Source organism: Phyllostomus discolor, chromosome 2 (assembly GCF_004126475.2).
Source record: "Phyllostomus discolor isolate MPI-MPIP mPhyDis1 chromosome 2, mPhyDis1.pri.v3, whole genome shotgun sequence".
In the NCBI taxonomy this organism is placed as follows: domain Eukaryota; kingdom Metazoa; phylum Chordata; class Mammalia; order Chiroptera; family Phyllostomidae; genus Phyllostomus; species Phyllostomus discolor.
The window spans coordinates 214279792-214293838 of record NC_040904.2 but is presented as its reverse complement, the minus strand read 5'-3'; the positions used below and the strand labels follow the sequence as shown (position 1 = coordinate 214293838).

General features: G+C 57.9%; 1 protein-coding gene across 1 annotated transcript; it reads left to right on the top strand.

Annotated features, from left to right (window-relative positions):
* The first annotated feature begins 4215 nt into the window (after positions 1-4215).
* RTL6 (retrotransposon Gag like 6) lies at positions 4216-9801 on the top strand. Its single transcript, XM_028532310.2, has 2 exons — positions 4216-4557; positions 4799-9801. The coding sequence occupies exon 2, from the start codon at positions 5089-5091 to the stop codon at positions 5806-5808; it is 720 nt and encodes a 239-aa protein (XP_028388111.1). The 5' UTR covers positions 4216-4557; positions 4799-5088; the 3' UTR covers positions 5809-9801.
* The last annotated feature ends 4246 nt before the right edge of the window (positions 9802-14047 follow it).

The following is a 14047-nucleotide window of genomic DNA, read 5'->3' as shown; positions in this document are numbered from 1 at the left end:
ACCAGTGACCCTTTGTTTTGCAGCCCGTGCTCAATCCACTGAGCTATACCAGCCAGGTGCCAAAATGTCCTTTCTTTTCTCCAGTAACATTTTTTGTCTTAGAGTCTGTTTTGTCTGATAGTGCTCCAGTTCTCTGCTGGTTACCGTGAATAGCATGCCATTGTCCATTCATTTACTTTCAGCTCACTCGTGTCTTTGAAACAAAAGTGTGTTTCGTACATGGCACTGAATTGGGTCATTTAAAAAATCCATTCGGCCAATCTCAGCCTTTTAACTGGAGTGTTCAGTCCATTTACACTTAACTTGTTACTAATTAGTGGAATTTGCACCTGCCATTTTATTATCTGTTTTCCGTATGTCCTATTTTTTGTTCTTCTGTTATTCTATTACTGCCCTTTTTCATGTGAAATAGATATTTTCTAGTGTACCATTTTAACTCCTTTGTCATTTCTTTAACATGCTTTTTGAGTTGTACTCCTAACAGAGTATACTGAGGATGACAACTGACAACTTATAAAAACCTAGTTTGGATTAACACCAACTTATTTCAATAGTTTTTAAGAGGTTTTTTTTTAAAGATTTTATTTCTTTAGTTTTAGACAGAGGGAAAGGGAGGGAGAAAGAGAGAGAGAGAGAAACATCAATGTGTGGTTGCCTCTCATGTGGCCCCACTGGGGACCTGGCCCGCAACCCAGGCATGTGTCCTGACTGGGAATCGAACCTGCAATGCTTTGATTTGCAGCCTGAGCTCAATCCACTGAGCTACGCCGGCCAGGGCCATTTTGAAGACTTTTATCTCAAATACCATCATCTCCTCCCCACCTCATTTGAACTATTATCATCATGCAAATCACATTTTTGCAAATTGTATGCTCATCAACACAGATTTATAATGGTTGCTCTTTGCAGTTATCTTTTAAATAAGACAGGAGAAAACAGAGTTACAGACAAAAACACATTTATACCGTCTTTCATATTGACCTACGTTGGTGCGTTCACTGATGCTCTTTATTCTTCCTATGGATCCATTTCTGCCCAGTTCCCTTTCAATTCACTGGAAAGAGCTTTCTTTATTATTTTTTTGTAAGGCTGGTCTGCTGGTGATGAATGCCCTGCAGTTTTCTTTACCTAGGAATGCCCTAAGTTCTCTTTCCTCTTTTGCAAGGCAGTTTTGCTGGCTCTGGAACCCTCGACCGACAGTCTTTTTCCTTCAGCGTGTCGAAACTGCCCTGCCCCTGCCTTCCGACGTCCATGGTTTCTGATGCGAAACCAGCTATTAAACGTATTGACCACACTTTATACATGATTTCATACGTGATCGCTTGCGTCTCCCCTGCTGCTTTCAAGACTCTCTGTCTTTGACTTCGAGGTTTTTGCTTAGGGTGCATCTATGTGCTTGAGTGTATCCTACTCAGAGGTTGTGGAGCTGCTTGGATATGCAGACAAATGTGTTTAATCAACGTTGGGAAGTTTTTGGCCGCCTCTCATACCCAGCCCAACAGGGGCCCCGGCTGCAGCCCCTCCTCGGCCCTTGGCCTTTGAAGAGCATTTGCAACACCCGGCTCAGCGAGGGTGTCGGTCTAGGCCTCCCTCCGGGCTTTTGCTGGCCTGAGTGGTGGGGGGCCGCCGCCTCTCTGCAGCGTTGGGCTGGAACAGAGAGTATTGTCTGCGCGTTTCCTGTCTTCTCAGGCTGCTCCTCTCCTGGTCCTTTGGCTCGAGAGAGCGGGCTTCCGGGGAGGCCGAGGTCATGTTTGTCTGCACCGGGCTGCCCGCTTCTTTGGCTTTAAGTCTGAGATGTGTGAGGCAGAAGAACACTCAAGCTGCTCACCGCCGTGCCGTCCTTTGCGTCCCCAGCAACCCACCCAGCCTGCTTTTCTCTCTCAGCCTTTCGGAGTCTTTTTGAAAAGGTCGTTCTCCGTTGTGCTTTGCTGAAAGAACAGGGAAGGACGCACCTACTCCATCTTCCTGGAAATGGAAGGTCGCTAGATTTCCTCTTAAAAGGCACTTTCTCACGGCCACCTCATCGGTTACTGCCTGCCCCCCCCCGCCCCCGCTCTCATTCATGGCTACTCTTTTCACAGATGTTATGTATTTCGTTATTCTCATGGAAGACCCTAAACATGCTGCCTTTAAAGTCTTTTCATTCGCAGACTGTTTTATGATTTTAACTCCTCTGGGGTTCACTGATATTATAATTATTTTGGTGGCCATTATTCTTAGCATTAGGTGTCTTCCTTGGCTCCAGAGTTTTTCTTTTTAGGCTCATTTTTGGGTAAAAGACTGTCTTTCACATTCTCTGTCTCTCTGTGTATTCCCTCCCGACCTGCCCTGGTGGTTTGGGGCTGTACCGGTGACGCCTGGCCCTCGGTGCAGAACACGTTTTATATCGGCAGCGACGGGTCGCACTTCCTGCCCTGTGGGCTCCACCTGTCAAACCAAGGGACATGAGATTCAAGAGACTGTACGCACACCCCCTTGTTGCAGGGCCGCACCTCCGAGAACAGTCTGGCCCTGTTCCCAGCCTCATGTCCCCGTTCTGTGTCGGGATGTGTGGGCCAGCAGGCCCGTGGCTTTGCCGACACTCAGCAGCTTGTGTTCCTGGGCCGCAGCGGAGTTGTCCGGTGTTCGCACCAGCCGGGGCTTGTCCTTGACGTTTATCGTGGCCTCGCGTTGGCAGCAGACAGGGGAACTTCACAGCATCACTGATCGCGGTCAAAGGCCACAGAGTCTGCTGTTTTTTTTTTTTTTAATTTAAATAAGTCTGTTCATTTTTAGTTTGCTTTATTTGTATCCTTCTTGAAATGAAATACAAAGAAATTATATGTTTTTTCAAATTCATTTTTTATCATTTCTGAAATCACGGTGCACCTTATACTCCATGCACCGGTGAATTCAAGACCCAGTGCCAACGACACCTGGAATTCTGGCAGATACTTTAGTCACGGGCACAGTGTCCAGGGACTTGGGGAGGTGCAGCCCTGGCACTGAGGGCAGGGAGACCAAGGGGCGGCTCACAGCAGCGGACGGGGGGTCCTGTGTGGGTTTGGAAGCGGTGGGTGCGCAGGGGGGTCCCAGTCAACTTCCGTAGCCATTGACCTCAGCCAACATGAAAGAAGGTCCTGCTGGCATCTGACTTGGGAGATTTCCTGGAGGTGGTTTAAAGAAACACTGTCTCCTTTCTTTCCCCTCTTGCCTTACGCTCCAGGAGTTTTCAGCTGGTCACAAAAAAATGCCTCCTTGGGCACATTGGGGTGCACACAGTTGGGGGGCTAGCTAAACCGTCTTCCCCAAGCACTCACACCCTCATGTCCCAATTTCCATTTTATAGAAGCAAACGTGGTAAAGGCCCAAGGGAAGCTGCCGCTGTCCGAGGCCTGTCTGAGGAGTGAGTGCAGGTGGGGCCGTGGTCAGCACCTCCCTGAGGGCTGTGTGCACAGAGGACCGTCAAGGTGGGGGCCTCTCTCCCCCGCCAAGCCGAGGCCCGGACCTGGCCGTTGAGAAGCAGCTCAGCAAGGTCAAGCATGAAGGCATCTGGGTCCTGAGTCAGACAGTTCATATCCTGGCCCAGTCATTTTACCCGTTGGGGTTCACCCTGGAGAAAGTGGCGGAGAAAGAGGCTGGGCTTTATGGACAAGTGTGGTTTATAAAACTTCTACATGGAAAAGAAGATAGAGACCCATCAAAAGGGGGCACGGTTAAATACACCGCGGTACACAATTTCAGTGGAACGCTAGGCAATATTTGAACATCAGGCTTTTGAAATATCTTTCATGGGGAAATGCTCAAAAGCCAGTGTGTTAGTAAGAGTAAAAACAGCTCAGAAGGTACAAAATTTATAGAATTAACAAACGACTGGACGGAACGACAGAAATATTACTGTGTGTCCTTTCCAGGAGGAGGAATTCTGGGTGAGAAGAATTTCTTTTAGACTTCTCTGACATCAAAACTTGCTACAAGAGACACTACATTGAATTTGTATTAGGGTTACAATGTAAAAAGCAAGCTTCACTAAAAAAAAAAATAATCACAACAAATACAAGAAGGGCTCTGCACGCAGTTTGGGGAGAATTAGAGAAATGAAAAAAGCACCCACAGTAACAAAGTAACAGTAACCATAGTCTTCCCTGATTGGTTGCTGAGCCCAGGGAGGCGGGGCTGCGCGGTATAGGGGCGGGGCTACGCCCACCTCTTCCGGGGCGTGGCCTGAGCCGCCACCGCGCGCGTGAGCGAGCGAGCGGTCTCCATGGCAACTAGTGGGGCCTGCGCAAGGCCCCTTCGCCGCCGCCACTGCTGCCACTGCCGTCTGCTCCGCTCCGACCCTGCCCGCAACGAGGTCACGCCGCGACCCGCCCTCCACTACGACCCCGGTCCAGCTCGCGCTCCCGCCCGAGGCCGCCCTCCTCCCGCCGCCGCGGCCTCCCTGGCCTGACCCTACCGGGAAGCAGTTCCGGCGGACGGCCGCCGTGACTCATCCGCCCGCCTGCATCCCCAGATCGTGCCATCTTGGCTGCGGCCGGCGTGGCACCCGGAGCCGCGGAGGAAGCCGCGGAGACCCAGGTACGAGTCCGCCGCCAGTCCCAGGCCCGGCTCCGCCGTCGCGGCAGGTGCATCCGCCCTTTGTTGTGCCCCAGGTGGGTGCCGGCCGCGCCCCAGGAGGGCGCTTCGCGCTGCGAGGGGGCTTCGGGCCCGGCTCCCGCCCCGCCCCCAGCTCTTTGCCCCTCCCACGTCGCCTCCCCTACTTCGACCCGGTTTTCTGCAATCTAAAGACACCTTTTAAAAACGTGTTTTCATCCTTCAGGCCCCAGAACAAGTCCAACCTCCTGAGCTGCCCACCTTGGCCTTCTGAGGTCCGCGATAAAGGAGCCGATCCGGAATCGGGGATCCCCAAGGCCTGCACCAGCTGCCTGGCCGCGGCTGCGCCCATCCTTGACGTGTCTACCTTGCCTTCAATCTGAGTCTTGAACCCTACCTATTCCCTCATTCCTGCGTGGGTCTACCCAATTTTAGCATCACTGGTCCTCAGGTTGCCGGTTATCCAAACCCCGTTCTCCCACCCAGCAGTTCATCCTTTGGCTGACCTCTGCCAACATGGTCCAACCCCAGACATCAAAAGCTGAAACCCCAGCCTCCGCAGCCTCTACCAATGCCCAAATGGATGATGTCATTGACACCTTGACCTCCCTGCGCCTCACCAACTCTGCGCTCAGGCGGGAGGCCTCGACGCTGAGGGCGGAGAAGGCCAACCTCACCAACATGCTGGAGAGCGTGATGGCAGAGCTGACCCTGTTACGCACCAGGGCTCGGATTCCGGGCGCGCTGCAGATCACCCCGCCCATCTCAGCCATTACCTCCAACGGGACCCGGCCAATGACCACGCCTCCGACCTCTCTGCCTGAGCCTTTTTCCGGGGACCCGGGCCAGCTAGCGGGGTTCTTGATGCAGATGGACAGGTTCATGATCTTCCAGGCCTCCCGCTTCCCTGGGGAGGCTGAGCGTGTGGCCTTCCTCGTGTCCCGGCTGACTGGGGAGGCAGAGAAGTGGGCGATCCCCCACATGCAACCTGACAGCCCCTTGCGAAACAACTACCAGGGGTTCCTGGCAGAGTTGCGGAGAACCTACAAGTCCCCGCTGCGGCACGCGCGTCGCGCCCAAATCAGGAAGACTTCCGCCTCCAATCGAGCTGTGCGGGAGCGGCAGACCCTGTGCCGCCAGCTGGCCGCCGCGGGCGCGGGCCCCTGTCCTGTGCACCCCGCCTCCACCGGGACTGGTCCCGCCCCGGCCCTGCCCGCCCGAGCACGGAACCTTTAAGAACCTGCCGCCATCCTGGTCGCCTCTGCAACTACCAGGTCGCAACCCCCCTTTGCTGCATAGAAGAAAAGCCCCTCCCACAGCACCCTTCTTGTTTGAGACACCCCTTCCTGCCTCTCCAGACCCGTTCCAGAAGGAGATCTTCATACTCTCGGGCACCCTGTCGCCCACCTCGCTTCCTCGTGTTCCGTGCTGGCTCTGCACCCACGCCCCTGTGCATGTTTCCCCTCTCGTGCTTGCAACTGCAGCTCCTCTGGTGGCCGCAGCTCTGCTGCTCGGTCACGTCGACCCCCCGACACCCTGCGGACTGCTCGGGCTGACCCCGCCTGGCCTGGCGAGGGTCGCAGATGCTCCTCTTCCGCCCTCTGCAGACCCCCCGGGCAGCGCCCCACCTGGCTGCCCTGTTCTCACTGAAGAGCTTGCTGACGACAGAAGGCACTTTGGATGGCTGGTGGCTTGACGTGGGGACCTGGAGAAGGGAGTCTGGCCTCCCACCTGTGAGGGGGCCCTGTCCTTGCTCTCGGTGGCCGAGCGGTCGCTGCGGGAATGTAGTGCCCGCGTGTCTGGGGGCATGCTCCAGTCCGCACCAGAGTACGCGGTCAGCGGGCCCATTGTTGCTGCCGGGAGAGGCCGAAGCGCAGGTAAAGGGGGAGACCTGGCGGAGGCACTTCCGAGAATGCCTGGCTTGAGCTGCCGGTGTTCCGATGGCGCCGGGAGTTCTGGGCATCTGGAACTTGCCTGCTAGAGAAGGTGACTGCTTTGGACCACTGGGTGGCTCCCGGCAGCGGCCGGAGCAGCCTATCCGTGCACACCGTGCCTGAGGCCCTCTGCCCGCCGAGGGCTTGGCCTCCAGTGGGGATCGCCCCGGCTGCTCGTGCGTGGTCACCTTTCCGCTGTTCCGTGTCACTTGGTGGTGGGCCTCATCGGGCTTGAGACTTGTTCTCTTCTCCATTCAGGTGACAAGTGGCCTTCACCTCAGCCCCTCAGCCACCCCCAGCATCTGTCGGTCTCCAGAGCCCCCATGTAGCCTGCTGCACCCCCATGCTTGGGTTGTCCGTCAGCCGCCCAGCCTTTGCTCAAGAAGACTCGGCCTCTGACGGCCGGAGACCCACCGCCTCTGGGATGCGTCCGGAAGCACCGGAGGCAAGGCAGCGTGGGCCTCTGGTCGCCCCGGCCAGGGCATCAGTGACACTTGTGAAGGAAAAGAGCTGCGGACTACCTCCATCCTTAGGCGACAGCGCAGACTGACACTCAAGTCCTAACTCTGAGGGACAAAGCCATACTTCTTAGTGGTGGGGGCCTTGTGCTTCCTCACGGGGACGCCTGGCATCCCCTTCCCCAGCGTCTTGGCCGAGTCCCTTGGCCGGCCATGCTCCCGCCGCAGTTGAACGCCAAGTGAGCTGCACCTGCGCAGCCGCCTGGACAGTGCGGGGAGCTGGGGCGCCTCACCCTGGGCGCGTCCGCCCCTGCTCTGCTGGCTGCAGAGGGACGGCTCCTGCACACACCCAGAGACACGTCTTGGGTTACCCAGAGGTTGGGTCCTGGGGCCCACCCTTCCTTCCTTCCTTCCTAAGAGTTTTGATGATGTTGGGAGAAGTGACCACGTTGCTGAAGCAACGGCTGCCTTGCAAGGTCAAGGGTACTCAGTGGTTGCTGATGTTCATGGGTCACTGCCACCCTCATTGTAAACTCCGTTAGCCCAATTGCCCTGCTCAACAACCGCCTGAATACAGGCGGCAGGCCCCCTGGATTCCAGCCGCGGCTGTTCAGGTGGGCCCGTGGTGCTCATTAAGCTTGAACTGGAGGAGGACACAGTGGAGCTGCCGTTCTGGGGGTGGGGCCTCGGTCCGGGCGTTCAGACCACTTCCCCTTAGGGCCCCGTTTCTCTCTGCCTGTGTGCCAGGTGGAGGCTGTTGCCGATGAGGGGTGCAGCGGTGCCCGGGGAGAAGGACAGCCCGCAGGGGGAGCAGGTGCCTGGAAGCTGCCTGTGTGGCCCGGTGCAGCTGCGGTGGGAGGCCCGGTGCCAGCGCAGGGCAGGAGCTCGGCTCTCTCAGCTGCCCCCAGGCCCACTTCAGTGTCCCGTGTCTGCACCAGGCGCAGCGTTTCGGCCACGCTGCCCACACACCAGGGCCAGAGCTGCCCATGCCCGTGACGCTGAACGTGGGCCGTGGTGCCCGGCCCGAGCTGCTGCTCCAGTTTCCTTTAGCCTAGTGACTTGGTACTTGCGTCTGTGGGCTCGGGACTGGCGCTGTCGGACATCCGCAGCCTTGCCCGCCTCCTGCAGCTCTGGGAGCAGGCGAGTGAGCGAGCGAGCGGGGTGGCCTCACGTTGGACAGGGAAGAGATGCCACATGGGGAGCCCACCGGCTCCAGGGGAAGACCCACAGTCCCCAGCAAAAGAGGATGGGACCCGAGCTCCCTGTGGCCCAGGGCTAGGCCACGGTGGCGGGCAGGGCCAAGCCGGAGAATGGAGTTGGGGAGGGGAGCTGCTTTGTGCATACCTTGGGGTTATGCCTCCCCTTAAGAGAACGAACTGGTGCTGGTTTGCGGAGGGGCAGGCCGTAGTAGCGCTGATGCATGCGAGGGACACGCCTGTTTCCACGGTGCTGGCGTCGGACTGGACCGCGACTGCGTTCCGGCCCACGCGATCCCCGTCTGGGAAGGAAGCTTCATCTCCTGGCCGCGCCCCGTGAGGTGGGATTCCGAGTAAGGGGTGGGTTCCTGGTCCGATACAGAGTGTGACCTGGGGGCTAACTAATGTCCTACAGCATTTCGGTGACTTCTGGGGGAGAGCAAGACCCGTTTGCTGGGTCCCAGGTAAGTGCGCGGTGAGTGAGTCAGGGCGAGGACTGCGTGGAGGTGGAGACCCACACACTTCTGGACACGGGGGACAGACCACCCACTGGGTGACCGAGACCCTGACGGGCCTGCGGGACAGTGGGCAGAGGTGGGCGTGGACTGTGAAAGGACAGGCAGGGACCGCTGACCGCCAGCGGGGCTTTGGGCCGGGAGAGCCGCCTGCGGGGCCCTCCCTCCGCCCGCCCGGCAGCCAGAGCTGTGGGAGTGGGACCACCTCTGCCCGGGAAGCGATGGCAGTTTCGAGATGACGAGGGGGGACGGCAGGCTCTGGGCCGTCAGCTAACGCCTGCCGGTGTAGGGAGGGGGCCGGGGGCCGGGCAGGCCCACCGCCCACTGTGAGCGGAGCTGCCGTCTCCCGTGTCACCTCAGGGCCCCGGCACCCGGTGTGGTGGCAGCTGGTACAGCACAGGCGCAGTGGAGACGAGGAACCCCAGCCCCTCGCTTCAACCTCACTGACCCCTTTCCGTAAACAAGTCCCAGCCCGCTGTCGGGCCTGTCGGGAAACCTACACGTCGTAGAGATTCTGGAACATCACGTAGAGCAAAGAAATGTCAAGTTCAACATTTTGGGATTTCTCCTTTCAGCCTCCCCCTCCCCCTTGTCACCACTAATTTTCTTTAGAAATGGCCGGTGTGGCTGCACCAGGCGGGTGGCCGGCAGAGCCGGGGCTGCTCCCTGCGCTGTTCCTGCCCCTCCCCCTGCTGGAGGTCGGTGGGCACCCTCGTGCATAGAGCCTTCTCCCCGTCCCCTCGATCCCTTAGGGTGCGTGTTCCGGACACGGGGTTGCGGAGTGAGAGGGCGTGGGGACCCCCGAGGCTCGGGTTACATGCTGACAGAGTGGTTTTCTGAAATATGTCCACTCACACTGCCACCGGCACGGACAAGTGGGCCCGTTCTGCCGTCTCGCCGGCACCGAGTACCATCGGCTGGCTAAGCCTTTGCGGACTTGATCATGAAGAAATAGCCTTTGTGTCCGTTCCCACTTCTTTGGTTTTCAACCCGGTGCGACATCTTTCCACGGCAAGCAGTTGTGTGTCCTCTTCTGAACGTCATGGCCGTCCTTGGCCCTTGCCTCCGGGGGTCTGACGCGTTTGTACGAGCTCGTTGTGCATTAAAGATACTAACCTGCCGTGTGGCGTCTGCTGCCGCGCGTTTCCAGCCTTCGCTGCCGGGGGCGTTGGACTGCAGTGCCGGCGACTTCTCTGGCCGACGCAGTGGCCCCCGGCACTGCCCGCTGACAGCGATGAAGTGGGCCGGTGTGTTTTGTCCCTTTTGTTCACAGGCGTGTCACGGCATCTGTAACAGTGCCCCCTGGCACACAGTAGGTGCACAGTGAACTGCCAGACTCTTGTGCAAGTGGATGTGCTGGGTGCAGAGGACCCGTGGGTGGGGAAAACAGTCGCTTCCCAGGTGCCCACAGGCCAAGGGCAGCCCTCAAGCTTTGGGTCCCCGAGTCCCCTCACACTTATCACTGAGGACCCCGAGGAGCTTTTGCTTTCGTAGGTTTTATCAGTGATCATACGTTAGCCCTGGCTGGTGTGGCTCAGTGGATTGAGTGTGGGCTGCGAACCAAAGTGTCACAGGTTCGATTCCCAGTCAGGGCACATGCCTGGGTCGCAGGCCAGGTCCCCAGTAGGGGGCGTGTGAAAGGCAACCACACATTGATGTTTCTCCCTCTCTCCTTTCCCCCTCTCTCTAAAAATAAAAAAATCTTTTAAAAAAACCATACATTAACTGGAAGGTATTTTAAAATATTAAAAATAAACTCATTAGCCCTGGCTGGCGCAGCTCAGTGGATTGAGCTCGGGCTGCAAACCAAAGTGTCACAGGTTCGATTCCCAGTCAGGGCACATGCCTGGGTTGCAGACCATGGCCCCCAGCAACCGCACATTGATGTTTCTCTATCTCCCTCCCTTCCCTCTCTAAAAATAAATAAAATCTTTAAAAAAACTCATTAATATCAGCATAAATAGCCTATTTTAATGAAAACCATTTCCCGAAAGAGAAAATTTAGAAGAGTGGCATTTTTTTACATTTTTGCCATTTTTTAAATTGGCTTAATAGAAGACAGCTGGGGTCTCAGACCTGCTTCTGCACTTAACCTCTTGCAAGATCGTGTGTCACGGAGCCTCTGAAAAATCCCACTGCTCACCATGAGATAGAGCGGGGCCGCATGGGGCGTTCAGGCGTTACCATGGAAACCCTTCAGCTCCAGGACCCACCAGGGCTTTCGCGCTCTGGGAACTGCTGGTCTGCGAGGAGATGAGGCCACGCAGCCCGCAGACATCGGCGCCCCGTCCTGCGTGGTTTCTTTCACTGCCGCAGAGTTAAGGCCTTCCCTTCCCTCCAGAATCCACAGACTCGCCTCGGGTTAAGTGGGCGTGTAGCACGAGGTGAGGCTCTAAATGGACTTGGTCCCAGGTATTTCAGCAAATTCCCTGAGCTCAGAGATGCCTTTCTCTTGCTGCCTGGCGTGGGTTTTCTTCACGTTTGAAAACCTTAGCTCTTCTAAGGCCAACTTTCCTATTGTCTGTTGACCCATTCACTTTTCCCAGCACCTCCCTTTTTAAAGAGATTATCTAGTGGGGTCCCCCCTCCAGGTTGCCTTTGCTGTTCGTACCAGATGGACTTGAAAAATCCTAAGATGTCCCCCAAATCTTGGCAACAAGAGGCGGCTCTGGAGGGCGCAGTGGCTCTGGCGAGCTGTGTGCAGGTGCAGCCCCGTGGGCGGGGTGGCCCCCTCCTCCCGCCCTCGAAGGCCTGGCCCCTGGGGCTCCCACCAACATGCTTCTCCACTACTGGTTCTTCGGCCCTGGGGCTGAAAAGCCAGTGCCCCAACCGCCTGGCCTGCCAGCCAGTCTGTACACACAGCGTCCTCCCGGCTGCCCCTGATGGCCAGTCCTGAGAGGTTCACAAGGACCTGGCCCCCCACCATGTCTGGTGGTGGAGGTACAGAGCCCTGCCCCCCACCCCCAGCCAGCCCCACCATGGGCCCCAGTGTGAGGCTGGAGACCAGGACCCTGGGCAGGACCAGGGCGCCATCCTCAGTGGCTGCAGGGCCCCCGCTCTTGCTTTGGGTCCCACACAACCAACCACGGACCCAGAGACTCGCGGGGGACTCTCCCTGCAGTGAGTGGTGGCTCCATCCACGCCGTCCCCCAGGCCAGGAACCTGAGTGTCATCCTTGCCTTGTGTCCTTCACAGCAGCTTCTCCATTGTCCAAGCTTCTCCATTCTCCACCGCTGATGCCGTGCCCAAGCTGTCAGTCTGGGGCTCTGCTCCCGCAGCCTCTGTCCTCTTCGCTCTCCTGCCTCCCTCCCTGCGCTTAGGGCTGCGCCGAGACAGGGACCACACAGCCCTGCTCTTAGGAAGCCTCCCGGGCCAGCGGGGCCACGGAGGGGTCCGGGCTGCGCTCCCCCATCCCCACACCCACCCCAGGCCCCCTCTAGGAAAAGCCACCCCCTTTGCTTGTCACCGAGCTTGCGTTTCACCTGCGCTCCCCGAGGGCTGATGTCTGCTGCATGCATGTGCCCGGCCCCCCGTGCAGGGCCTGGCAGAGAAGCGGCTGGGGACGGTTCCGCGGTTGACCAGAAGGATGGCAGAACGACCCTGGCCTCGCGTCGCAGGTGCTCACTTGCTGAGGGCCAGGCACTGGTCTAGCTCCCGACCCTGCGGTGGCGAGACAGAGCCCACTGTCGTGGGGCTTCTGTCCCTGAGCGGGAAGAGCTGGCAAGCCCGTGCGCCTGTCCCAGAGGGAAGAAGACCGGGTCGGTGGCCAGCGGGGGCTTCCCTCCGGAGACCGGCGCGTGTCACTAACCAGCTAACGGTTCTGCTCACTGCGGCCGGGGGACCAACTTCCACACGGCCAAACCCTCGGCCTTAAGCATGCCATTCGGTGAGTGTGAAAAACGTGTGCTGTGTGCACCGCCCTGCCGAGATACGGAAAGAACGTCGCCACCCAGACATTTCCCTAGAGCCCTGCCCCGGCTCTAGGATCAACTCCCGGGACACAAAGGTACTCTGACCTCTAAAAACCACGGCTGCACCTCTGCCACGTGCGAGGCTCTCTGATGCGTCCCGCCAGGATTCGGTGGATGGGAGGAGGCGGGGTGGAAATGCGTGTTTGCCCCCTGGCCAGCCCCTCATTGCAGAGCCACCTGTTGAAGGACCTCCTGTGTCTCCACTGGGTGGCTTGGGTGGCTTTGCCCAGCTCGAGGGACTGAACGCGGTCGGTTTTCTACTGGACTCCGTTCTGGCGCGGTCGTCTGTTCCTCCGTCCGCACGCCGGCACCGTGCTGTCCTCGCCGCCGTGATCTCGCAGGGGCGCCTTGCTCTCGGAGAGAGCGGACCCCGCCCGCCCGCCCGCAGCCTCCCCCTCCCCCAGGTCCAGTCTGCGCCCGGCACGCGGCAAGTCACCAGACGCCTGGGGCCGCTCAAATTCATCGGAATGAAGTTACACTAAAGATTCAGTTCCTCAGGTGCAATAACCACATTTACAAAGCTCAATGGCGCATTTGTATCGCCGCAGATCCATTTTTGGTCCTTCGCAATTCCGCGGAAGGTTTAGAATCATTTTATCAATTTCTGTTTTAAAAGCCTGCTGGGGCCCTGCCTGGGCAGGGACGGAATGTGCCGATTACGGGGAGGGAGAGCCGGCATTTTAATAACATCGAGTCCCCCAGCGCACGAGCGCGGTCCCCCCCTCTCTCCAGGACTCCTTTAATTTGTCTCGGCAGCGTCCCTGTCTTCAGCTAGTGGCTCTGCGCATCTCGTGTGAGTATACCCCCAGGACTTCGATGCTTCCTGATGCGGTTGTAAATGGAATCACGATATTTTTCATTTGGCAGTCATTCGTTGCTCCCGCGTATAAAACCCGAACTAATATTTACATCCGCTTTTGCATGGCGACGTCTGCGGTACCCGTTTATCAGCTCCAGCGCTCGTCTCCCAGAGTCCTCAGGGTGTTGGTCCGCGAGCAGAGGGGGCTTACGCCCGTCTGCTGGTTCCCCGCGCCTTTCCTCTCGCTCGCCCGCCTTTCTGCACACCCTGCGCAGGGCTCCGCTTCGGTGCCGTGCCGGGGTCGCGGGTGGGCAGCCCGGCCTCGGCGCCGGGCTTTGGGGAGAGCAGGCGACATGTCACCGCCGGGTGTGACGCCCAGCGGAGGGTCTCTCCTGCGTGGCCTTTGTCAGAGTCGCCGCGTTTCCGTCCATCCCCGACTGGGAGAGTTTTCAAACTCTGTCGTACGGACGCTGAATTTCGTTACTGCCTTTTCCGCGTCGATTCAAACCCTCGTATTTTTTTTCTCTTTTATTCTGCGAACACGGTGAGTGAAATGGATTGATTTTCAAACGATAAACCGACCCCACGCTCCTGGGATAAAC

Bases quoted from the DNA above. Each gene is read 5' to 3' on its own strand.
- RTL6 (XM_028532310.2), top strand. From the start codon at position 5,089: ATGGTCCAACCCCAGACATCAAAAGCTGAAACCCCAGCCTCCGCAGCC.